Source organism: Oncorhynchus kisutch, linkage group LG9 (genome assembly GCF_002021735.2).
Source record: "Oncorhynchus kisutch isolate 150728-3 linkage group LG9, Okis_V2, whole genome shotgun sequence".
Classification (NCBI taxonomy): Eukaryota; Metazoa; Chordata; class Actinopteri; order Salmoniformes; family Salmonidae; genus Oncorhynchus; species Oncorhynchus kisutch.
Genome location: NC_034182.2, coordinates 45,890,253 through 45,918,054, shown reverse-complemented (window position 1 = coordinate 45,918,054; position 27,802 = coordinate 45,890,253). Strand labels below are relative to the sequence as shown.

At 44.2% G+C, this 27,802-nt stretch overlaps 1 protein-coding gene across 1 annotated transcript in view; it reads left to right on the top strand.

Annotated features, from left to right (window-relative positions):
- Positions 1–1,060: 1,060 nt before the first annotated feature.
- LOC116375241 (voltage-gated potassium channel subunit beta-2-like) overlaps positions 1,061–27,802 on the top strand; it is a 101,708-nt gene continuing 74,966 nt past the window's right edge. The window contains exons 1-3 of the mRNA XM_031831392.1: positions 1,061–1,350; positions 25,827–25,870; positions 25,964–26,001. Of these exons, the coding sequence (XP_031687252.1) occupies positions 1,061–1,350; positions 25,827–25,870; positions 25,964–26,001 (372 nt within the window). The remainder of the gene's footprint in view (positions 1,351–25,826; positions 25,871–25,963; positions 26,002–27,802) is intronic.

Below are 27,802 nucleotides of genomic sequence, written 5' to 3'. Positions count from 1 at the left end.
ATTCTGTGGGACAATATAAGGCTGCTTGTTCCCAACATTAGGACTGTTTTCCTCAGGCAATGTTTTCTGCTTCATGTTTTGTTTCCTTGCATGATACCTCTGAGTATGGCAATACTGGTATCATGACAACCCTAGTGTGTGTTTGTGTTACTATGTTAATCTGGGTGCAGATGTCAGGTATGGCGGTTTGCCCAGTTTCTCTCACTTAATCTGGACAAACACGGTAATGGGGGGCATTAAATGTATTTTTTACCAAATCCTGTTGTCAATCAAGCAGAGGGAAAGCAAAAAAGAGAGGAGAGAGAGAGAGGAGAGAGAGGTAGAGAGAGAGAGAGGAGAGAGAGGAGGGTGAGAGAGAGAGAGGAGAGAGAGAAAAGAGAGGGAGGTAGAGATAAAAAAAAGGAGGGAGGGAGAGAGAGAGAGGAGAGAGAGGAGGGTGAGAGAGAGAGAGAGAGAGAGAGAGAGAGAGGAGACAGAGAAGGACAGAGGTGTTAGAGGAATAGATATAGAGGGATGGAGATAGAGGGATAATAAACGTATAGAGAGAGATATCCGGATGGATAGAGAGAGACGGAGAGAGTGAATGAGAGACAAAGAAACAAAGAGAGTGTGTGAAAGAGAAACGGACGACGGAAAGAGGTGAGGAGAACAGATGGATGGCAGGAGAGAAAGAGAATAGAGTGTTGTTTCTGGACCCTCAACTCTCCGGCCAGACTTCATTTTGGGAAGAGGAAGTAACCTTTGAACCTGCTGCTGTTTGAACCTGACCTCCCCTCCAAACCTGCCCTGACTTGTTGGAGGGCAGAACTGTGACCTGTTGGTCTATCCTTAACCCATGGAGGGTATGATACCGGGATGTTAAGAAACATTTACCAAAGAGTTTCTAGAACATTCAACCAGAGAGTCTGCTGCTTTTTGGATCTAGGATCACCTGGAACAGGACCAGCTGAACACACTGAAGGCCTAGGACTCAGTAGAGGGGTCAGGGGTTTTGGGTCAAGGGTCAGAGGTAGGGGTTGCCAGGGGCTTCGCTGCCAGGGGTAACAGTCCGTGATTCACCATGTCCGCAGGGCGACCGTCGGGTGCAGGCTGTGGCTCATCAGCCGGTAAAGGGGGTAAGTTCAGTGTGGAGGCACTGTATGGATTCAGTAAGAAACCCAAAACATCCGCCACCGCTAAGAGTGGGTCGGGTAAGAGAGGGGGAGGAGGGAAGGAGGAGTCGGCTCTAGCAGGACAGATACTACAGGCTGCCAGGACACTTATGGAGCGACGGAGGCTGGAACTCTATCTCAGAGAATGTGACCTCACGGTGACGGAGTGTACTGCAGAACAGACCGCTATGCCATACAGGTGGGTAGACAGTAGACACACACACAGAATGGTTCAGCAACCTTTCCTTGGTCCAGGGTCGACAGCAACCTTTCCTTGGTCCAGGGAGATAGCAGCCGTACCTTGGACCAAGGTGACAGCAACCTTACCGGTCCAGGGCGACAGCAACCTTTCCTTGGTCCAGGGAGATAGCAGCCGTACCTTGGACCAAGGTGACAGCAACCTTACCGGTCCAGGGCGACAGCAACCTGTCCTTGGTCCAGGGAGATAGCAGCCGTACCTTGGACCAAGGTGACAGCAACCTTACCGGTCCAGGGCGACAGCAACCTGTCCTTGGTCCAGGGCGACTGCAACCTTACCTTGGTCCACGGCGACAGCTATCTTACCTTGGACCAGAGTTACAGCTATCTTAACTTGGTCCATGGCGACAGCACCTTACCTTGGACCAGGGCGACAGCACCTTACTTTGGTCCAGGGCGACAACAACCTGTCCTTGGTGCATGACGACATTACCTTACCTTGGTCCAAGACGACAGCAACCTGTCCGTGGTGCAGGACGACATTACCTTACCTTGGTCCAGGGTGACAGCAACCTGACCTTGGTGCAGGGCCAGCTATCTTACCTTGGTCCAGGGCAACAGCACATTACCTTGGTCCAGGGCCAGCGCTGTCTTGATTCCTTTTGGTTGGTGTCACGTTCTGACCTTAGTTATTTTGTTATGTCTTTGATTTAGCATGGTCAGGGCGTGAGTTGGGTGGGTAGTCTATGTTCATTTTTCTATGTTGTGGTTTTGTGTTTGGCCTGGTATGGTTCTCAATCAGAAGCAGGTGTCGTTCATTGTCTCTGATTGAGAATCATACTTAGGTAGCCTTTTCCCACCTGTGTGGTGTAGGTGATTGTTTTCTATTTTGTGTCTTCACCAGACAGGACTGTTTCGTTTCGTGTCATTCCCTTTGTTATTTTTGTTTTAGTGTTCTGAGTTTAACAAATATCATCATGAACACGTACAACGCTGCGCATTGGTCCTCCGATCCTTCATACTCCTCAGACGAGGACGACGAACATTACAGTCGGCCAGTCCAAGTTGGTTATTATTTGTTCAGACTAAAATAAATAGCTAAGTATCCCAAAAAGGAAAGTGCAAACAGGCATGCCTAAACTAAAGGTTCAAACCCTAAAACTAAAGGCATCATGGCCCCCAAACAAAACCAGTAAAACCAGAATACTACAGTACTTACTAATTCTATAGTAAAATGTAGTATACTTTAGAATATCATACTACACATTTTAGTATCCCTCAATCATGTGTTGATCTTACTGTAGAATGTTGTAGTATACCACAGTATTATCCGCAAAAAACACTACAATCCGCAAAAATATATAATATATACACAATATATACAAAAGTATGTGGACACACCTTCAAATTGGTGGATTCCGCTATTTCAGCCACACCCATTGCTGACAGGTGTATAAAATCAAGCACACGGCCATGCAATCTCCATAAACAACCATTGGCAGTAGAATGGTCTTACTGCAAAGCTCAGTGACTTTCAAAGTGGCAAGAATGTCACCTTTCCAACAAGTCAGTTCGTCACATTTCTGCCCTGCTAGAGCTGCCCCGGTCAACTGTAAGTGCTGTTATTGTGAAGTGGAAACATCTAGGAGCAACAACGGCTCAGTGGTAGGTGTGTAAAAATCGTCTGTCCTCGGTTGCAAAACTCACTACCGAGTTCCAAACTGCCTCTGGAATCAATGTCAGCACAATAACTGTTCGTCGGGAGCTTCAGGAAATGGGCTTCCATGGCCGAACAGCCGCACAATAGCCTAAGATCACTATGTGCAATGCCAAGCATCAACTGGAGTTGTGTAAAGCTCACCGCCATTGGGCTCTGGAGCAATTCCATTCCTTGGTGTGATGAATCACGCTTCACCATCTGCCTGTCCAAAGGACCAATCTGGGTTTGGAGGGTGCCAGGAGAACGCTACCTGACCCAATGCATCGTGCCAACTGGAAAGTTTGGTGAAGGAGGAATAATTTTCTGGGGCTGTTTTTAATGGTTCGGGCCCCTTAGTTCCAGTGAAGTGAAATCTTAGTGAAACAGCATACAATGACATTCAAGATGATTCTGTGCTTACAATTTTGTGGCAACAGTTTGGGGAAGGCCTTTCCTGTTTCAGCATAACAATGCGCCTATGCATAAAGCGAGGTCCATACAAAAATGGTTTGTCGAGATTAGTGTGGAAGAACTTGACTGGCCTGCACAGAACCCTGACCTCAACCCAATCAGCCATTTTTTCCAGCCAAAGATTACATTACAAAAGCAGGATTAGAGATAAAATTAATCACTAACCTTTTGAAAATCTTCATCAGATGACAGTCATATGACATGTTATACAGTACATTTATGTTTTGTTCGATAATATGCATTTTTATACCCACAAATCTCGGTTTACATTGACGCCATGTTCAAAAATTCCTCCAAATTATCCGGAGGAATTATAGAAAGCTACGCCAGATAACAGAAATACTCATCATAAACTTTGACTAAAGATACATGTTCTACATATAATTAAAGATACACTGGTTCTTAATGCAACCACTGTGTCAGATTTTTTACAAACGTTATGGAAAAAGCCTAACATTGCAACAATCTGAGACGGCGCTCAGTATTTCTCCGCCATGTTGGAGTCAACAGAAACATACATAAACATAAACATTCCCTTACCTTTGATGATCTTTCATCAGAATGTAGTGCAAGGAGTCCTAGTTCCACAATAAATCGTTGTTTTGTTCCATAATGTCCAATACTAGTGTCCAAGTAGTTGCATTTGCTATCACTTTCAGCTCACGTGCCCAAAAACTGACTGCTGGTCCAAGATAACTCGCACGAAAACTTCCAAAAGATATATTCCATGTCGAATAAACTGGTCAACTTAAGTAGAGAATCAATCTTTAGGATGTTATTATCATATTTATCCAATAACGTTCCAACTGGATCATACGTTTTCAGCTGGAGCCAACTGGAACAGCGGTAGCACCCACAGAGAAATGCGCCACAGGAAAATGGCATTCTGTCGGGACACTGACTATTTCCCCTCCCATTAGGTCAACGTTCACAGCAAATGCTCCATTCCACTTTCTACTGAATGAGGACATCTAGTGGAAGGCGTAGGAAGTGCTTCCAGATCCATATCTTGTTGGGAAAGGAGGGGGGCGATGACGTCAAAGTTGTCCCAACTTTCAGAATTTCACTTCTTGTTTGGAAGACTGCCTGCCCCATGAGTTCTGTTATACTCACATACATAATTCAAACAGTTTTAGAAACTTCAGAGTGTTTTCTATCCAATAGTAATAATAATATGCATATATTAGCAATCTAGGACAGAGTAGGATGCAGTTCACTATGGGCACGCAATTCATCCAGAGTGAAAATACTGCCCCCTATCCCCAACAAGTTATAGCAGCAAGGTACCAGTCGATGTGCAGGGGTATGAGGTAGATGCATGGCGATACAAACAGGGTACCAGTACAGAGTGGATGTGCATGAGTATGAGGTTAGTAACATGGCTATATGAAAAGGGTACCAGTACAGAGTGGATGTGCAGGGGTATGAGGTAGTAACATGGCTATATAAACAGGGTAACAGTACAGAGTGAATGTGCAGGGGTATGAGGTAGTAACATGGCTATATAAACAGGGTACCAGCAGAGAGTGGATGTGCAGGGGTATGAGGTAGTAACATGGCTATATAAACAGGGTACCAGGACAGAGGTATGAGGCAGTAACATGGCTATATAAACAGGGTACCAGGACAGTGTGGATGTGCAGGGGTATGAGGTAGTAACTTGGCTATATAAACAGGGTACCAGTACTAGTCAATGTGCAGGGGTATGAGGTAGTAACATGGCTATATAAACATGGTACCAGTACAGAGTGGATGTGCAGGGGTATGAGGTAGTAACTTGGCTATATAAACAGGGTACCAGTACCAGTCAATGTGCAGGGGTATGAGGTAGTAACATAGCTATATAAACGGGGTACCAGTACAGAGTGGATGTGCAGGGATATGAGGCAGTAACATGGCTATATAAACAGGGTACCAGGACAGTGTGGATGTGCAGGGGTATGAGGTAGTAACTTGGCTATATAAACAGGGTACCAGTCCAGTCAATGTGCAGGGGTATGAGGTAGTAACATGGCTATATAAACATGGTACCAGTAGAGAGTGGATGTGCAGGGGTATGAGGTAGTAACTTGGCTACATAAACAGGGTTCCAGTACCAGTCGATGTGCAGGGGTATGAGGTAGATGCATGGTCATATAAACAGGGTACCAGTACAGAGTGGATGTGCAGGGGTATGAGGTAGTAACATGGCTATATGAACAGGGTACCAGTACAGAGTGGATGTGCAGGGGTATGAGGTAGTAACATGGCTATATAAACAGGGTACCAGTACCAGTCGATGTGCAGGGGTATGAGGTAGTAACATGCATGGCTATATAAACAGGGTACCAGTATAGAGTGAATGTGCAGGGATATGAGGTAGTAACATGGCTATATAAACAGGGTACCAGTATAGAGTGAATGTGCAGGGATATGAGGTAGTAACATGGCTATATAAACAGGGTACCAGTACAGAGTGGATGTGCAGGGATATGAGGTAGTAACATGGCTATATAAACAGGGTACCAGTACCAGTCGATGTGCAGGGGTATGAGGTAGTAACATGCATGGCTATATAAACAGGGTACCAGTATAGAGTGAATGTGCAGGGATATGAGGTAGTAACATGGCTATATAAACAGGGTACCAGTACAGAGTGGATGTGCAGGGATATGAGGTAGTAACATGGCTATATAAACAGGGTACCAGTACCAGTCGATGTGCAGGGGTATGAGGTAGTAACATGCATGGCTATATAAACAGGGTACCAGTATAGAGTGAATGTGCAGGGGTACGAGGTAATGGAAGTAGATATATACATACAACTAGAAATAAAGAGATAATAAACAGTAGCAGCAGCTTATATAAAACAAGAAGTCTCAAAAAGTTAGTGTAAAAAGGGTAAATGCAGATAGTCCTGGTAGCTATTTTGTTAACTATTTAACAAACTATTTACAGTCTTTTGGCTTGGGGATAGAAGCTGTTCCGGGTCCTGTTGGTTCCAGACTTGGTGCCATGCAGGGGGAGAGAGAACAGTCTATGACTTGGGTGGCTGGAGTCTGACCATTTTTCGGGTCTTCCTCTGACACTGCGTGGTGTAGAGGTCCTGGATAGCAGTAATGTCACATCTGCTCCTGCTCCACTCTCTGGTGTTCATCTCGTGTCTTCTTGACCTGCAGTTACTCCCCCTGTACACTCTCCCTTTCTCCCTCGCCTTCTCTGTGTGAATGTGTGGTTGGAGACAGGTGTGGTGGAGTCAGAGCAAATCCCTACTTGTTCCATAATCAAGACCTCTACAAATACTCAGTCCTGACTCTTCCAAGCTGCCAGATTGTAATCTCTGCTCAGTCAGTCAGTTCATGATTATAGCCATTTATGATTATTCAAGATCCTGTTACTCTGCTGTACCATCTCGAGAGCACCACACCCCATCTCAGCCGCCTCATCGGCCGTACGACTGTGCTATCAAGCTTCAGCCTGGAGCTCCACTCCCTAGTAGCAGGTTGTATAACCTCTCTCGCCCCGAGCAAGAGGCCATGGAAGAATACATCCAGAACTCCCTGGCTGTCAGACATATCAGGCATTCTTCCTCTCTGTTGGGAGCTGGGTTTTTCTTTGTCAAGAAGAAGGATGGGTCACTGAGGCATGCATAGACTTCCGTGGTTTGAATAGTATCACTGTCAGGAGCAAGTATCCCTGGTTAATGATGTCCTGAGGGATGTCATTGGGCGTTTTGTTTTTGTCTATGTGGATGACAGTCTTATTTTTTCGAAGGACCTTGAGGCTCACAAGCAACACGTCCACTAAGTTCTCGAAAGGCTGTTGGAGAATAAGCGATTTGTTAAGGCTGAGAAATGTGAGTTTCAGGTTTCCTCTGTGTCCTTCTTGGGTTACATTATTGCTCAAGGTCAGCTATGAATGGACCCTGCCAAGGTTAGGGCAGTCACAGAGTGGCCTGTGCCCGCGAATCTCAAGCAGTTACAGTGTTTCCTGGGGTTGGCCAATTTTTATAGAAGATTCATCCGTGACTACACTTGTTTGGCAGCTCCTCTCTCGACCATCCTGCCTATACCGTCCGGCAGCTTTTGGATGTGCGCGGTTGGGGTCGCAGATACGGGCCGGAGGAGCGCTGCTAGGTGCCCCGTCGTCACATTCTGGATCCCTCCCTCTTACAGGATTATCATGCCTCACACCCAGACAAGCCAGGTCGTGCGCCAGGTTGCGTCTGTAGGGGGGGGTACTGTCACATCTGCTCCTGCTACACTCTCTGGTGTTCATCCAGTGTCTTCTTGAAACATAACAATTGGTCCTTTTGTTCGATTAATTCCATCCATATATATCCAAAATGTCAATTTATTTGGCGTATTTGATCCAGAAAAAAACAGCTTCCAGATTGCGCAACGTCACTACAAAATATCTCAAAAGTTGCCTGTAAACTTTGCCAAAACATTTCAAACTACTTTTGTAATACAACTTTAGGTATTTTTAAACGTTAATAATTAATCAAATTGAAGACGGGTCTATCTGTTTTCAATAGAGGATGAGAGGAAACTAACGCTACTTTTCAAGTCGTGCGAAACACTCAACAGTGTTACCCATTTCCTAGATGACCATACTTCTTCATTGCAGAAAGGAATAACCTCAACCAAATTCCAAAGACTGGTGACATCCAATGGAAGCGGTGCCTAAGAAATATAGTTTCCCAATGAGAACTCACTGAACAGACAGACCTCAAAAATCTGAACGGTTAGTCCTCAGGGTTTTGCCTGCTACATAAATTCTGTTATTCTCACAGACATGATTCAAACAGTTTTAGAAACTCCACAGTTTTTTCTATCCAAATTTGACTAATAATATTAATATCTTATAATGTTGGCATGAGTAGCAGGACGTTGAAATTGGGCACGCTATTTATCCAAAAGTGAAAATGCTGCCCCCTATACCGTAAGAAGTTAATCCAGCAGCTGTGTCAGATTTTGTGTGTGTGTGTGTGTTTTTATCTTTGTGTGTGTGTGTTTGTGTGTGTGTGTGTGTGTTTGTGTGTGTTTGTATCTTTGTGTGTGTGTGTTTGTGTGTGCGTGCGTGCGTGTGTGTTTGTGTGTGTTTGTATCTCTGTGTGTGTGTGTGTGTGTGTGTTTGTGTGTGTTTGTTTGTGTGTGTGTTTTTGTATCTCTGTGTGTGTGTTTGTGTGTGTGTGCGTGCGTGTGTGTTTGTGTGTGTGTGCGTGTGTGTTTGTGTGTTTATCTGTATCTCTGTGTGTGTATGTCTCTCCCTGTGTGTGTGTGTGTGTGTGTGTGTGTGTGTGTGTGTGTGTGTGTGTGTGTGTGTGTGTGTGTGTGTGTTTGTATCTGTGTGTGTGTTTGTGTCTCTCCGTGTGTGTGTGTGTGTGTGTGTGTGTGTGTGTGTGTGTGTGTGTGTGTGTGTGTGTGTGTGTTTGTATCTGTGTGTGTGTGTGTGTGTTTGTGTCTCTCCGTGTGTGTGTGTGTGTGTGTGTGTGTTTGTATCTGTGTGTGTGTGTGTGTTTGTGTCTCTCTGTGTGTGTGTGTGTGTGTGTGTGTGTGTGTGTGTGTGTGTGTGTGTGTGTGTGTGTGTGTGTGTGTGTGTGTGTGTGTGTGTGTGTTTGTATCTGTGTGTGTGTGTGTTTGTGTCTCTCCGTGTGTGTGTATCCCTATATTGTATCTGTGTGTGTATCTGTGTGTGTATCTGTGTGTGTATCTGTGTGTGTATCTGTGTGTGTGATTGTGTAATATTTTGGATCGTTTATATAACCCATTGCCCTTCATGGTTGTGAGGTCTAGGGTCCACTCACCAACCAAGAATTCACAAAATGGGACAAAAAACAAATTGAGACTCAGTGTACAACTAAGAATTCTGCAAAAATATCCTTAGTGTAAAAGAAAGAGAGAGAGAGATTGATGGTCATGGTGATAGTGTGTAGTTTCCTGATTGTTGAGCCTGTTGTTTCCTGACTGTTGGGACTATGTTTCCTGATTGTTGAGCCTGATGTTTCCTGATTGTTGTGCCTGATGTTTCCTGATTGTTGAGCCTGTTGTTTCCTGATTGTTGTGCCTGATGTTTCCTGATTGTTGTGCCTGTTGTTTCCTGATTGTTGGGCCTATTGTTTCCTGATTGTTGGGCCTGTTGTTTCCTGATTGTTGGGTCTCCTAACCCTAACCCTTAACCCGAACACTTAAACCTAACCCTAACCCTATATCACACCTTAACCCTTACCCTAACATTTAACCCTAATTGTTAACCCTAACCCTTAACCCTAACCCTAACCCTAACCCTAACCCTAACCCTAACCCTAACCCTAACCCTAACCCTTAACCCTAACACTTAAACCTAACCGTTAACACTATACCATACCTTAACCCTTACCCTTACCCTAACACATAACCTTAACCCTAATTGTTAACCCTAACCCTTAACCCTAACCCTAACCCTAACCCTAACCCCTAACCCTAACCCATAACCCTATACCCCACTGCTAGCGGCTTTTACCTTACCCTCTGCACAGCCAGCCAGTTTCTTTAACCTGGATAATACTCGCCAGTCCAGCTTCCCTGCCCCATCCACCGCTGCCCCCTGGACACTGATCACTTGGCTACATAGCTGATGCACGCTGGACTGTCCATTAATCACGGTACTCCATTCTGCATGTTTATGTTTTATCTGTCGGCCCCAGCCGCACTCAGGCTCTGTGTGTAGTTAATCCGACCCTCCCTGCCTAGTCAACGCCATTTTACCTGCTGTTGTTGTGCTAGCTGATTAGCTGTTGTCTCACCTACTGTTTTAGCTACTGTTTTAGCTAGCTCTCCAAAATCAACACCTGTGATTACTGTATGCCTCGCTGTATGTCTCTCTCAAATGTCAATATGCCTTGTATACTGTTGTTCAGGTTAGTTATTATTGTTTTAGTTTACAATGGAGCCCCTAGTTCCACTCTTCATACCTCTGATATACCTCCTTTGTCCCACCTCCCACACATGCGGTGACCTCACCCATTACAACCAGCATGTCCAGAGATACAACCTCTCTTATCATGACCCAGTGACTGGGCTCACCTCCGCTGTACCCGCACCCCACCATACCCCTGTCTGCGCATTATGCCCTGAATATATTCTACCATGCCCAGAAATCTGCTCCTTTTATTCTCTGTCCCCAACGCTCTAGGCGACCAGTTTTGATAGCCTTTAGCCGCACCCTCATTCTACTCCTCCTCTGTTCCGCGGGTGATGTGGAGGTAAACCCAGGCCCTGCATGTCCCCAGGCACCCTCATTTGTTGACTTCTGTGATCGAAAAAGCCTTGGTTTCATGCATGTCAACATCAGAAGCCTCCTCCCTAAGTTTGTTTTACTCACTGCTTTAGCACACTCTGCTAACCCTGATGTCCTTGCCGTGTCTGAATCCTGGCTCAGGAAGGCCACCAAAAATTCTGAGATTTCCATACCCAAATATAACATTTTCCATCAAGATAGAACTGCCAAAGGGGGAGGAGTTGCAGTTTACTGCAGAGACAGCCTGCAAAGTAATGTCATAAATTCCAGGTCCATACCCAAACAGTTCGAACTACTAATTTTGAAAATTACTCTCTCCAGAAATAAGTCTCTCACTGTTGCCGCCTGCTACCGACCCCCCTCAGCTCCCAGCTGTGCCCTGGACACCATTTGTGAATTGATCGCCCCCCATCTAGCTTCAGAGTTTGTACTGTTAGGTGACCTAAACTGGGATATGCTTAACACCTCGGCAGTCCTACAATCTAAGCTAGATGCCCTCAATCTCACACAAATCATCAAGGAACCCACCAGGTACAACCTTAAATCTGTAAACAAGGGCACCCTCATAGACGTCATCCTGACCAACTGGCCCTCCAAATACACCTCCGCTGTCTTCAACCAGGATCTCAGCGATCACTGCCTCATTACCTGTATCCGCTACGGAGCCACAGTCAAACGAACACCCCTCATCACTGTCAAATGCTCCCTAAAACACTTCTGTGAGCAGGCCTTTCTAATCGACCTGGCCCGGGTATCCTGGAAGGACATTGACCTCATCCCGTCAGTTGAGTATGCCTGGTCATTCTTTAAAAGTAACTTCCTCACCATTTTAGATAAGCATGCTCCGTTCAAAAAATGCAGAACTAAGAACAGATACAGCCCTTGGTTCACTCCAGACCTGACTGCCCTCGACCAGCACAAAAATATCCTGTGGCTGACTGCAATAGCATCGAATAGTCCCCGCGATATGCAACTGTTCAGGGAAGTCAGGAACCAATACACGCAGTCAATCAGGAAAGCTAAGGCCAGCTTCTTCAGGCAGAAGTTTGCATCCTGTAGCTCCAACTCCAAAAAGTTCTGGGACACTGTGAAGTCCATGGAGAACAAGAGCCCCTCCTCCCAGCTGCCCACTGCACTGAGGCTAGGTAACACGGTCACCACCGATAAATCCATGATTATCGAAAAGTTCAACAAGCATTTCTCAACAGCTGGCCATGCCTTCCGCCTGGCTATTCCAACCTCGGCCAACAGCTCCGCCCCCCCCGCAGCTACTCGCCCAAGCCTCTCCAGGTTCTCCTTTACCCAAATCCAGATAGCAGATGTTCTGAAAGAGCTGCAAAACCTGGACCCGTACAAATCAGCTGGGCTTGACAATCTGGACCCTCTATTTCTGAAACTATCCGCCGCCATTGTCGCAACCCCTATTACCAGCCTGTTCAACCTCTCTTTCATATCGTCTGAGATCCCCAAGGATTGGAAAGCTGCCGCAGTCATCTCCCTCTTCAAAGGGGGAGACACCCTGGACCCAAACTGTTACAGACCTATATCCATCCTGCCCTGCCTATCTAAGGTCTTCGAAAGCCTAGTCAACAAACAGATCACTGACCATCTCGAATCCCACCGTACCTTCTCCGCTGTGCAATCTGGTTTCCGAGCCGGCCACGGGTGCACCTCAGCCATGCTCAAGGTACTAAACGATATCATAACCGCCATCGATAAAATACAGTACTGTGCAGCCGTCTTCATCGACCTTGCCAAGGCTTTCGACTCTGTCAATCACCATATTCTTATCGGCAGACTCAGTAGCCTCGGTTTTTCGGATGACTGCCTTGCCTGGTTCACCAATTACTTTGCAGACAGAGTTCAGTGTGTCAAATCAGAGGGCATGCTGTCCGGTCCTCTGGCAGTCTCTATGGGGGTGCCACAGGGTTCAATCCTCGGGCCGACTCTTTTCTCTGTATATATCAATGATGTTGCTCTTGCTGCAGGCGATTCCCTGATCCACCTCTACGCAGACGACACCATTCTATATACTTCCGGCCCGTCCTTGGACACTGTGCTATCTAACCTCCAAACGAGCTTCAATGCCATACAACACTCCTTCCGTGGCCTCCAACTGCTCTTAAACGCTAGTAAAACCAAATGCATGCTTTTCAACCGTTCGCTGCCTGCACCCGCACGCCTGACCAGCATCACCACCCTGGATGGTTCCGAGCTTGAATATGTGGACATCTATAAGTACCTAGGTGTCTGGATAGACTGTAAACTCTCCTTCCAGACTCATATCAAACATCTCCAATCGAAAATCAAATCAAGAGTCGGCTTTCTATTCCGCAACAAAGCCTCCTTCACTCACGCCGCCAAACTTACCCTAGTAAAACTGACTATCCTACCGATCCTCGAATTCGGCGATGTCATCTACAAAATTGCTTCCAACACTCTACTCAGCAAACTGGATGCAGTTTATCACAGTGCCATCCGTTTTGTCACTAAAGCACCTTATACCACCCACCACTGCGACTTGTATGCTCTAGTCGGCTGGCCCTCGCTACATATTCGTCGCCAGACCCACTGGCTCCAGGTCATCTACAAGTCCATGCTAGGTAAAGCTCCGCCTTATCTCAGTTCACTGGTCACGATGGCAACACCCATCCGTAGCACGCGCTCCAGCAGGTGTATCTCACTGATCATCCCTAAAGCCAACACCTCATTTGGCCGCCTTTCATTCCAGTTCTCTGCTGCCTGTGACTGGAACAAATTGCAAAAATCGCTGAAGTTGGAGACTTTTATCTCCTCACCAACTTTAAACATCTGCTATCTGAGCAGCTAACCGATCGCTGCAGCTGTAAATAGTCTATCGGTAAATAGCCCACCCATTTTTTACCTACCTCATCCCCATACTGTTTTTATTTATTTACTTTTCTGCTCTTTTGCACACCAATATCTCTACCTGTACATGACCATCTGATCATTTATCACTCCAGTGTTATTAATCTGCAAAATTGTAATTATTCGCCTACCTCCTCATGCCTTTTGCACACAATGTATATAGACTCCCCCTTTTTTTCTACTGTGTTATTGACTTGTTAATTGTTTACTCCATGTGTAACTCTGTGTTGTCTGTTCACACTGCTATGCTTTATCTTGGCCAGGTCGCAGTTGCAAATGAGAACTTGTTCTCAACTAGCCTACCTGGTTAAATAAAGGTGTTCTCAACTAGCCTACCTGGTTAAATAAAGGTGTTCTCAACTAGCCTACCTGGTTAAATAAAGGTGTTCTCAACTAGCCTACCTGGTTAAATAAAGGTGTTCTCAACTAGCCTACCTGGTTAAATAAAGGTGTTCTCAACTAGCCTACCTGGTTAAATAAAGGTGTTCTCAACTAGCCTACCTGGTTAAATAAAGGTGTTCTCAACTAGCCTACCTGGTTAAATAAAGGTGTTCTCAACTAGCCTACCTGGTTAAATAAAGGTGTTCTCAACTAGCCTACCTGGTTAAATAAGGTGTTCTCAACTAGCCTACCTGGTTAAATAAGGTGTTCTCAACTAGCCACCTGGTTAAATAAAGGTGTTCTCAACTATCCTACCTGGTTAAATAAAGGTGTTCTCAACTAGCCTACCTGGTTAAATAAAGGTGTTCTCAACTAGCCTACCTGGTTAAATAAAGGTGTTCTCAACTAGCCTACCTGGTTAAATAAGGGTGTTCTCAACTAGCCTACCTGGTTAAATAAAGGTGTTCTCAACTAGCCTACCTGGTTAAATAAAGGTGTTCTCAACTGGCCTACCTGGTTAAATAAAGGTGTTCTCAACTAGCCTACCTGGTTAAATAAAGGTGTTCTCAACTAGCCTACCTGGTTAAATAAGGGTGTTCTCAACTAGCCTACCTGGTTAAATAAAGGTGTTCTCAACTAGCCACCTGGTTAAATAAAGGTGTTCTCAACTAGCCTACCTGGTTAAATAAAGGTGTTCTCAACTAGCCTACCTGGTTAAATAAAGGTGTTCTCAACTAGCCTACCTGGTTAAATAAAGGTGTTCTCAACTAGCCTACCTGGTTAAATAAATGTGTTCTCAACTAGCCTACCTGGTTAAATAAAGGTGTTCTCAACTAGCCTACCTGGTTAAATAAAGGTGTTCTCAACTAGCCTACCTGGTTAAATAAAGGTGTTCTCAACTAGCCTACCTGGTTAAATAAAGGTGTTCTCAACTAGCCTACCTGGTTAAATAAAGGTGTTCTCAACTGGCCTACCTGGTTAAATAAAGGTGTTCTCAACTGGCCTACCTGGTTAAATAAAGGTGTTCTCAACTAGCCTACCTGGTTAAATAAAGGTGTTCTCAACTAGCCTACCTGGTTAAATAAAGGTGTTCTCAACTGGCCTACCTGGTTAAATAAAGGTGTTCTCAACTAGCCTACCTGGTTAAATAAAGGTGTTCTCAACTAGCCTACCTGGTTAAATAAGGGTGTTCTCAACTAGCCTACCTGGTTAAATAAAGGTGTTCTCAACTAGCCTACCTGGTTAAATAAGGGTGTTCTCAACTAGCCTACCTGGTTAAATAAAGGTGTTCTCAACTAGCCTACCTGGTTAAATAAAGGTGTTCTCAACTAGCCTACCTGGTTAAATAAAGGTGTTCTCAACTGGCCTACCTGGTTAAATAAAGGTGTTCTCAACTAGCCTACCTGGTTTAATAAAGGTGTTCTCAACTAGCCTACCTGGTTAAATAAGGGTGTTCTCAACTAGCCTACCTGATTAAATAAAGGTGTTCTCAACTAGCCTACCTGGTTAAATAAAGGTGTTCTCAACTAGCCTACCTGGTTAAATAAGGGTGTTCTCAACTAGCCTACCTGGTTAAATAAAGGTGTTCTCAACTAGCCTACCTGGTTAAATAAAGGTGTTCTCAACTGGCCTACCTGGTTAAATAAAGGTGTTCTCAACTAGCCTACCTGGTTAAATAAAGGTGTTCTCAACTAGCCTACCTGGTTAAATAAGGGTGTTCTCAACTAGCCTACCTGGTTAAATAAAGGTGTTCTCAACTAGCCACCTGGTTAAATAAAGGTGTTCTCAACTAGTCTACCTGGTTAAATAAAGGTGTTCTCAACTAGCCTACCTGGTTAAATAAAGGTGTTCTCAACTAGCCTACCTGGTTAAATAAGGGTGTTCTCAACTAGCCTACCTGGTTAAATAAAGGTGTTCTCAACTAGCCACCTGGTTAAATAAAGGTGTTCTCAACTATCCTACCTGGTTAAATAAAGGTGTTCTCAACTAGCCTACCTGGTTAAATAAAGGTGTTCTCAACTAGCCTACCTGGTTAAATAAAGGTGTTCTCAACTAGCCTACCTGGTTAAATAAAGGTGTTCTCAACTAGCCTACCTGGTTAAATAAAGGTGTTCTCAACTAGCCTACCTGGTTAAATAAAGGTTTTTCTCAACTAGCCTACCTGGTTAAATAAGGGTGTTCTCAACTAGCCTACCTGGTTAAATAAAGGTGTTCTCAACTAGCCTACCTGGCTAAATAAAGGTGTTCTCAACTAGCCTACCTGGTTAAATAAGGGTGTTCTCAACTAGCCTACCTGGTTAAATAAAGGTGTTCTCAACTAGCCTACCTGGTTAAATAAAGGTGTTCTCAACTGGCCTACCTGGTTAAATAAAGGTGTTCTCAACTAGCCTACCTGGTTAAATAAAGGTGTTCTCAACTAGCCTACCTGGTTAAATAAGGGTGTTCTCAACTAGCCTACCTGGTTAAATAAAGGTGTTCTCAACTAGCCACCTGGTTAAATAAAGGTGTTCTCAACTAGCCTACCTGGTTAAATAAAGGTGTTCTCACTAGCCTACCTGGTTAAATAAAGGTGTTCTCAACTAGCCTACCTGGTTAAATAAAGGTGTTCTCAACTAGCCTACCTGGTTAAATAAATGTGTTCTCAACTAGCCTACCTGGTTAAATAAAGGTGTTCTCAACTAGCCTACCTGGTTAAATAAAGGTGTTCTCAACTAGCCTACCTGGTTAAATAAAGGTGTTCTCAACTAGCCTACCTGGTTAAATAAAGGTGTTCTCAACTAGCCTACCTGGTTAAATAAAGGTGTTCTCAACTGGCCTACCTGGTTAAATAAAGGTGTTCTCAACTGGCCTACCTGGTTAAATAAAGGTGTTCTCAACTAGCCTACCTGGTTAAATAAAGGTGTTCTCAACTAGCCTACCTGGTTAAATAAAGGTGTTCTCAACTGGCCTACCTGGTTAAATAAAGGTGTTCTCAACTAGCCTACCTGGTTAAATAAAGGTGTTCTCAACTAGCCTACCTGGTTAAATAAGGGTGTTCTCAACTAGCCTACCTGGTTAAATAAAGGTGTTCTCAACTAGCCTACCTGGTTAAATAAAGGTGTTCTCAACTAGCCTACCTGGTTAAATAAGGGTGTTCTCAACTAGCCTACCTGGTTAAATAAAGGTGTTCTCAACTAGCCTACCTGGTTAAATAAAGGTGTTCTCAACTAGCCTACCTGGTTAAATAAAGGTGTTCTCAACTAGCCTACCTGGTTAAATAAAGGTGTTCTCAACTAGCCTACCTGGTTAAATAAAGGTGTTCTCAACTGGCCTACCTGGTTAAATAAAGGTGTTCTCAACTAGCCTACCTGGTTTAATAAAGGTGTTCTCAACTAGCCTACCTGGTTAAATAAGGGTGTTCTCAACTAGCCTACCTGGTTAAATAAAGGTGTTCTCAACTAGCCTACCTGGTTAAATAAAGGTGTTCTCAACTAGCCTACCTGGTTAAATAAGGGTGTTCTCAACTAGCCTACCTGGTTAAATAAAGGTGTTCTCAACTAGCCTACCTGGTTAAATAAAGGTGTTCTCAACTAGCCTACCTGGTTAAATAAGGGTGTTCTCAACTAGCCTACCTGGTTAAATAAAGGTGTTCTCAACTAGCCACCTGGTTAAATAAAGCTGTTCTCAACTAGCCTACCTGGTTAAATAAAGGTGTTCTCAACTAGCCTACCTGGTTAAATAAAGGTGTTCTCAACTAGCCTACCTGGTTAAATAAGGGTGTTCTCAACTAGCCTACCTGGTTAAATAAAGGTGTTCTCAACTAGCCACCTGGTTAAATAAAGGTGTTCTCAACTATCCTACCTGGTTAAATAAAGGTGTTCTCAACTAGCCTACCTGGTTAAATAAAGGTGTTCTCAACTAGCCTACCTGGTTAAATAAAGGTGTTCTCAACTAGCCTACCTGGTTAAATAAAGGTGTTCTCAACTAGCCTACCTGGTTAAATAAAGGTGTTCTCAACTAGCCTACCTGGTTAAATAAAGGTGTTCTCAACTAGCCTACCTGGTTAAATAAGGGTGTTCTCAACTAGCCTACCTGGTTAAATAAAGGTGTTCTCAACTAGCCTACCTGGTTAAATAAAGGTGTTCTCAACTAGCCTACCTGGTTAAATAAGGGTGTTCTCAACTAGCCTACCTGGTTAAATAAAGGTGTTCTCAACTAGCCTACCTGGTTAAATAAAGGTGTTCTCAACTGGCCTACCTGGTTAAATAAAGGTGTTCTCAACTAGCCTACCTGGTTAAATAAAGGTGTTCTCAACTAGCCTACCTGGTTAAATAAGGGTGTTCTCAACTAGCCTACCTGGTTAAATAAAGGTGTTCTCAACTAGCCACCTGGTTAAATAAAGGTGTTCTCAACTAGCCTACCTGGTTAAATAAAGGTGTTCTCAACTAGCCTACCTGGTTAAATAAAGGTGTTCTCAACTAGCCTACCTGGTTAAATAAAGGTGTTCTCAACTAGCCTACCTGGTTAAATAAATGTGTTCTCAACTAGCCTACCTGGTTAAATAAAGGTGTTCTCAACTAGCCTACCTGGTTAAATAAAGGTGTTCTCAACTAGCCTACCTGGTTAAATAAAGGTGTTCTCAACTAGCCTACCTGGTTAAATAAAGGTGTTCTCAACTAGCCTACCTGGTTAAATAAAGGTGTTCTCAACTGGCCTACCTGGTTAAATAAAGGTGTTCTCAACTGGCCTACCTGGTTAAATAAAGGTGTTCTCAACTAGCCTACCTGGTTAAATAAAGGTGTTCTCAACTAGCCTACCTGGTTAAATAAAGGTGTTCTCAACTGGCCTACCTGGTTAAATAAAGGTGTTCTCAACTAGCCTACCTGGTTAAATAAAGGTGTTCTCAACTAGCCTACCTGGTTAAATAAGGGTGTTCTCAACTAGCCTACCTGGTTAAATAAAGGTGTTCTCAACTAGCCTACCTGGTTAAATAAAGGTGTTCTCAACTAGCCTACCTGGTTAAATAAGGGTGTTCTCAACTAGCCTACCTGGTTAAATAAAGGTGTTCTCAACTAGCCTACCTGGTTAAATAAAGGTGTTCTCAACTAGCCTACCTGGTTAAATAAAGGTGTTCTCAACTAGCCTACCTGGTTAAATAAAGGTGTTCTCACTAGCCTACCTGGTTAAATAAAGGTGTTCTCAACTGGCCTACCTGGTTAAATAAAGGTGTTCTCAACTAGCCTACCTGGTTTAATAAAGGTGTTCTCAACTAGCCTACCTGGTTAAATAAGGGTGTTCTCAACTAGCCTACCTGGTTAAATAAAGGTGTTCTCAACTAGCCTACCTGGTTAAATAAAGGTGTTCTCAACTAGCCTACCTGGTTAAATAAGGGTGTTCTCAACTAGCCTACCTGGTTAAATAAAGGTGTTCTCAACTAGCCTACCTGGTTAAATAAAGGTGTTCTCAACTGGCCTACCTGGTTAAATAAAGGTGTTCTCAACTAGCCTACCTGGTTAAATAAAGGTGTTCTCAACTAGCCTACCTGGTTAAATAAGGGTGTTCTCAACTAGCCTACCTGGTTAAATAAAGGTGTTCTCAACTAGCCACCTGGTTAAATAAAGGTGTTCTCAACTAGCCTACCTGGTTAAATAAAGGTGTTCTCAACTGGCCTACCTGGTTAAATAAAGGTGTTCTCAACTAGCCTACCTGGTTAAATAAAGGTGTTCTCAACTAGCCTACCTGGTTAAATAAAGGTGTTCTCAACTAGCCTACCTGGTTAAATAAAGGTGTTCTCAACTAGCCTACCTGGTTAAATAAAGGTGTTCTCAACTAGCCTACCTGGTTAAATAAAGGTGTTCTCAACTAGCCTACCTGGTTAAATAAAGGTGTTCTCAACTAGCCTACCTGGTTAAATAAAGGTGTTCTCAACTAGCCTACCTGGTTAAATAAAGGTGTTCTCAACTGGCCTACCTGGTTAAATAAAGGTGTTCTCAACTAGCCTACCTGGTTTAATAAAGGTGTTCTCAACTAGCCTACCTGGTTAAATAAGGGTGTTCTCAACTAGCCTACCTGGTTAAATAAAGGTGTTCTCAACTAGCCTACCTGGTTAAATAAAGGTGTTCTCAACTAGCCTACCTGGTTAAATAAGGGTGTTCTCAACTAGCCTACCTGGTTAAATAAAGGTGTTCTCAACTAGCCTACCTGGTTAAATAAAGGTGTTCTCAACTGGCCTACCTGGTTAAATAAAGGTGTTCTCAACTAGCCTACCTGGTTAAATAAAGGTGTTCTCAACTAGCCTACCTGGTTAAATAAGGGTGTTCTCAACTAGCCTACCTGGTTAAATAAAGGTGTTCTCAACTAGCCACCTGGTTAAATAAAGGTGTTCTCAACTAGCCTACCTGGTTAAATAAAGGTGTTCTCAACTGGCCTACCTGGTTAAATAAAGGTGTTCTCACTAGCCTACCTGGTTAAATAAAGGTGTTCTCAACTAGCCTACCTGGTTAAATAAAGGTGTTCTCAACTAGCCTACCTGGTTAAATAAAGGTGTTCTCAACTAGCCTACCTGGTTAAATAAAGGTGTTCTCAACTAGCCTACCTGGTTAAATAAAGGTGTTCTCAACTAGCCTACCTGGTTAAATAAAGGTGTTCTCAACTAGCCTACCTGGTTAAATAAAGGTGTTCTCAACTAGCCTACCTGGTTTAAATAAAGGTGTTCTCAACTAGCCTACCTGGTTAAATAAAGGTGTTCTCACTAGCCTACCTGGTTAAATAGTTCACTAGCCTACTGGTTAAATAAAGGTGAAATTAATAACAATAAAAAATATAAAAAAGTTTACCCTAACCCTATACCACACCATAACCCTTACCCTAACCCTATACCACACCATAACCCTTACCCTAACCCTATACCACACCATAACCCTTACCCTAACCCTATACCACACCATAACACTTACCCTAACCCTATACCACACCATAACCCTAACCCTAACCCTATACCGCACCATAACCCTTACCCTAACCCTATACCACACCATAACCCTTACCCTAACCCTATACCGCACCATAACCCTTACCCTAACCCTATACCACACCATAACCCTTACCCCTAACCCTATACCACACCATAACCCTAACCCTAACCCTATACCGCACCATAACCCTTACCCTAACCCTATACCGCACCATAACCCTTACCCTAACCCTATACCACACCATAACCCTTACCCTAACCCTATACCACACCATAACCCTTACCCTAACCCTGTACCACACCATAACCCTTACCCTAACACTTAACCCTAACCCTATACCACACCATAACCCTTACCCTAACCCTATACCACACCATAACCCTTACCCTAACCCTATACCACACCATAACCCTTACCCTAACCCTATACCACACCATAACCCTTACCCTAACCCTATACCACACCATAACCCTTACCCTAACCCTATACCACACCATAACCCTTACCCTAACCCTATACCACACCATAACCCTTACCCTAACCCTATACCACACCATAACCCTTACCCTAACCCTATACCACACCATAACCCTTACCCTAACCCTATACCACACCATAACCCTTACCCTAACCCTATACCGCACCATAACCCTTACCCTAACCCTATACCGCACCATAACCCTTACCCTAACCCTATACCACACCATAACCCTTACCCTAACCCTATACCGCACCATAACCCTTACCCTAACCCTATACCGCACCATAACCCTTACCCTAACCCTATACCGCACCATAACCCTTACCCTAACCCTATACCACACCATAACCCTTACCCTAACCCTATACCACACCATAACCCTTACCCTAACCCTATACCACACCATAACCCTTACCCTAACCCTATACCACACCATAACCCTTACCCTAACCCTATACCACACCATAACCCTTACCCTAACCCTATACCGCACCATAACCCTTACCCTAACCCTATACCACACCATAACCCTTACCCTAACCCTATACCGCACCATAACCCTTACCCTAACCCCTATACCGCACCATAACCCTTACCCTAACCCTATACCACACCATAACCCTTACCCTAACACTTAACCCTAACCCTATACCACACCATAACCCTTACCCTAACCCTATACCACACCATAACCCTTACCCTAACCCTATACCACACCATAACCCTTACCCTAACCCTATACCACACCATAACCCTTACCCTAACACTTAACCCTAACCCTATACCACACCATAACCCTTACCCTAACACTTAACCCTAACCCTATACCACACCATAACCCTTACCCTAACACTTAACCCTAACCCTATACCACACCATAACCCTTACCCTAACCCTATACCACACCATAACCCTTACCCTAACCCTATACCACACCATAACCCTTACCCTAACCCTATATCACACCATAACCCTTACCCTAACCCTATACCACACCATAACCCTTACCCTAACCCTATACCACACCATAACCCTTACCCTAACACTTAACCCTAACCCTATACCACACCATAACCCTTACCCTAACCCTATACCACACCATAACCCTTACCCTAAACCTAACACTTAACCCTAACCCTATACCACACCATAACCCTTACCCTAACCCTATACTGCACCATAACCCTTACCCTAAACCTAACACTTAACCCTAACCCTATACCACACCATAACCCTTACCCTAACCCTATACCGCACCATACCCTTACCCTAACCCTATACCACACCATAACCCTTACCCTAACCCTATACCACACCATAACCCTTACCCTAACCCTATACCCACCATAACCCTTACCTAACCCTATACCACACCATAACCCTTACCCTAACCCTATACCAACACCATACCCGACCCTAACCCTACCACACCATAACCTACCCTAACCCTATACACACATAACCCTTACCCTAACCCTATACCACAACCATAACCCTTACCCTAACCCTATACCACACCATAACCCTTACCCTAACCCTATACCACACCATAACCCTTACCCTAACCCTATACCACACCATAAACCCTTACCCTAAACCCTATACCAGCACCATAACCCTAACCCTAACCCTATACCAGCACCATAACCCTTACCCTAACCCTATACCGCACCATAACCCTTACCCTAACCCTATACCACACCATAAACCCTTACCCTACCCTATACCACACCATAACCCTAACCCTAACCTATACCGCACATAACCCTTACCCTAACCCTATACCGACCACCATTAACCCATACCCTAACCCTATACCACACATAACCCTTACCCTAACCTATACCACACCATAACCCTACCCTAACCCTATACACACAACCCTTACCCTAACACTTACCCTAACCCTATACCACACCATAACCCTTACCCTAACCCTAATACCACACATACCCTTACCCTAACCTATACCACACCATAACCCTTACCCTAACCCTATACCACACCATAACACCTTACCCTAACCCTATACCACACCCATAACCCTTACCCTAACCCTATACCACACCATAAACCCTTACCCTAACCCTATACCACACCAGTAACCCTTACCCTCAACCCTATACCACACCATAACCCTTACCCTAACCCTATACCACACCATAACCCTTACCCTAACCCTATACCACACCAATAACCCTTACCCTAACCCTATACCACACCATAACCCTTACCCTACCCTATACCGACACCATAACCCTTACCCTAACCCTATACCACACCATAACCCTTACCCTAACCCTATACCGCACCATAACCCTTACCCTAACCCTATACCGCACCATAACCCTTACCCTAACCCTATAACCGCACCATAACCCTTACCCTAACCCTATACCACACCATAACCTTACCCTAACCCTATACCACACCATAACCCTTACCCTAACCCTATACCACACCATAACCCTTACCCTAACCCTATACCACACCATAACCCTTACCCTAACCCTATACCCACACCATAACCCTTACCCTAACCCTATACCACACCATAACCCTTACCCTAACACTTAACCCTAACCCTATACCACACCATAACCCTTACCCTAACACTTAACCCTAACCCTATACCACACCATAACCCTTACCCTAACACTTAACCCTAACCTATACCACACCATAACCCTTACCCTAACCCTATACCACACCATAACCCTTACCCTAACCCTATACCACACCATAACCCTTACCCTAACCCTATATCACACCATAACCCTTACCCTAACCCTATACCACACCATAACCCTTACCCTAACCCTATACCACACCATAACCCTTACCCTAACACTTAACCCTAACCCTATACCACACCATAACCCTTACCCTAACCCTATACCACACCATAACCCTTACCCTAAACCTAACACTTAACCCTAACCCTATACCACACCATAACCCTTACCCTAACCCTATACCGCACCATAACCCTTACCCTAAACCTAACACTTAACCCTAACCCTATACCACACCATAACCCTTACCCTAACCCTATACCGCACCATAACCCTTACCCTAACCCTATACCACACCATAACCCTTACCCTAACCCTATACCACACCATAACCCTTACCCTAACCCTATACCACACCATAACCCTTACCCTAACCTATACCACACCATAACCCTTACCCTAACCCTATACCACACCATAACCCTTACCCTAACCCTATACCACACCATAACCCTTACCCTAACCCTATACCACACCATAACCCTAACCCTAACCCTATACCACACCATAACCCTTACCCTAACCCTATACCACACCATAACCCTTACCCTAACCCTATACCACACCATAACCCTTACCCTAACCCTATACCACACCATAACCCTTACCCTAACCCTATACCACACCATAACCCTTACCCTAACCCTATACCACACCATAACCCTTACCCTAACCCTATACCACACCATAACCCTTACCCTAACCCTATACCACACCATAACCCTTACCCTAACCCTATACCACACCATAACCCTTACCCTAACCCTATACCACACCATAACCCTTACCCTAACCCTATACCACACCATAACCCTTACCCTAACCCTATACCACACCATAACCCTTACCCTAACCCTATACCACACCATAACCCTTACCCTAACCCTATACCACACCATAACCCTAACCCTATACCACACCATAACCCTTACCCTAACCCTAACACTTAACCCTAACCTTAAACCTATCCCAAAACTTAACCCTAACCCTTAACCCTATCCCAAACATTAACCCCCAACCCTTACCCTAACCTGAACCCAAACCCTATCCCTATCCCTATCCCTAACCCTAACCCATAAATCTAAACCTAACCCTAACCCTTACCTTAAACATTCAGAATGAGGGCCTAAACTTAACTCTCTTAATGTGACGTTTGGAGAAATGTAATGATCCAGAGCATCAGGAGCAACTAAAAGTCTTCTAAACGTGACTTTGGATAAACGTCTAATTCTGCAGTGAGACTATGAGAGCATAATGTGCAAAACAATTAGCGTTTTGTGTGATGATGTAATCTTTGTAGTTATGCTTTATGGACGGGCAATGTCAGAGCGGCATAGACTGAGATACAGTAGATAGTATAGAATACAGTATATACATATGACATGAGTAGCGCAGGATATGTAAACATTAAGAAAAACACATTTGTTATCTGAGCATGCAATGTCAAAGAGCACAGATGGGTGATTGACTGATTGATCATGTGATTCAGTTCAGCTAACCAATCATACACACATTGAGGATGTTAAATGATTGATTGATCTGTTTCAGGAATCTGGGAAAATCTGGTCTCAGAGTTTCATGTTTAGGGTTAGGTGAGTAGAACACACACACACACACACACACACACACTCACACACACACAACCTTATACTACGTGTGAGTTTGACAGTTTTCTCTTTCCACAGGAACATGGGTGACGTTTGGTTCACAGATCACAGATGAGGTATGTGTGTGTTATCATTAATTATTTTGGTATGTGGTTATGTGTGTATATATATGTGTGTTCAATATAAACTCAGCAAAAAAATAAACGTCCCTTTTTCAGGACCCTGTCTGTCAAAGATAATTCATAAAAATCGAAGTAACTTCACAGATCTTCATTGTAAAGGGTTTAAACACTGTTTCCCATGCTTGTTTAATGAACCATAAACAATGAATGAACATGCAACTGTGGAACGGTCGTTAACCTTTCTCCCGCAGGCGTTCCGCTAGCAACCCGACAACATCCGGTGAAATTGCTCCAAATTCAAAATACAGAAATACTCAAAATAAACAATCATAAAAATACAAGTGTTATACATCGGTTTAAAGATTAATTTATTGTTAATCCGCTTTGTCAGATTTCAAAAAGGCTTTACGGCGAAAGCATACCATGCGATTATCTGAGGACAGCGCCCCGCTTACAGAAGCATTTTACAGCCAAGTAAAGGAATTACAAAAGTCAGATAAACTTTTGTAATCAGCTGCAGGACAGGTACAGGATGGCAACAACTACTGCCCGAGTTACACCAGGAACGCACAATCCCTCCATCAGTGCTCAGACGGTCCGCAATAGGCTGAGAGAGGCTGGACTGAGGGCTTGTAGGGCTGTTGTAGTAAGGCAGGTCCTCACCAGACATCACCGACAACAACGTTGCCTATGGGCACAACTCACTGTCGCTGGACCAGACAGGACTGGCAAAAAGTGCTCTTCACCTACGAGTCGCGGTTTTGTCTCACCAGAGGTGATGGTCGGATTCGCGTTTATAGTTGAAGGAATGAGCATTACACCGAGGCCTGTACTCTGAAGTGGGATCGATTTGGAGGTGGAGGGGGCGGTCTGTCACAGCATCATCAGATTGCGCTTGTTGTCATTGCAGGCAATCTCAACGCTGTGCGTTACACAGAAGACATCCTCCTCCCTCATGTGGTACCCTTCCTGCAGGCTCATCCTGACATGACCCTCCAGCATGACAATGCCACCAGCCATACTGCTCTTTCTGTGCATGATTTCCTGCAAGACAGGAACGTCAGTGTTCTGCCATGGCTAGCGAAAATCCCACTGAGCACATCTGTGACCTGTTGGATCGGAGGGTGAGGGCTAGGGCCATTCCCCCCAGAAATGTCCGGGAACTTGCAGGGGGGCCTTGACCCCCCCCCCCTTTGTTCAGGGACACATTATTCAATTTCTGTTAGTCACATATCTGTGGAACTTGTTCAGTTTATGTCTCAGTTGTTGAATCTTGATATATTCATACAAATATTTATACATGTTAAGTTTGCTGAAAATAAACACAGTTGTGTGTTATCATTAATTCTGTTGGTGTGTGGTTGTGTGTATATATATATATATGTGTGTGTGTGGCTCTTACTAGAACACTCAGGGACTTTCACCTTCTTGTCCTTCAGCCACTGTTGATTTGGAGATGTGCTTTGGGTCATTGTCATGTTGAAACGTGTACCATCTTCCCAACTTCAACTTCGTGGCAGAGAGCTGCAGGTTTACCTCAAGGATCTGTCACTATTTTTCACTGTCCATTTTCCCTTCTATCCTGATAAGAGCTCCAGTAACAGCTGAATAGAAACCCCCCCACAACAGGATGCTGCCACCGCCGTGCTTTACTGTAGACGTGGTGTTCTTTAATATAGGCGTGGTGTTCTTTACAGTAGACGTGGTGTTCTTTACTGTAGTCGTGGTGTTCTTTACTGTAGGTGTGGTGTTCTTTACTGTAGTCATGGTGTTCTTTAATGTACACGTGGTGTTC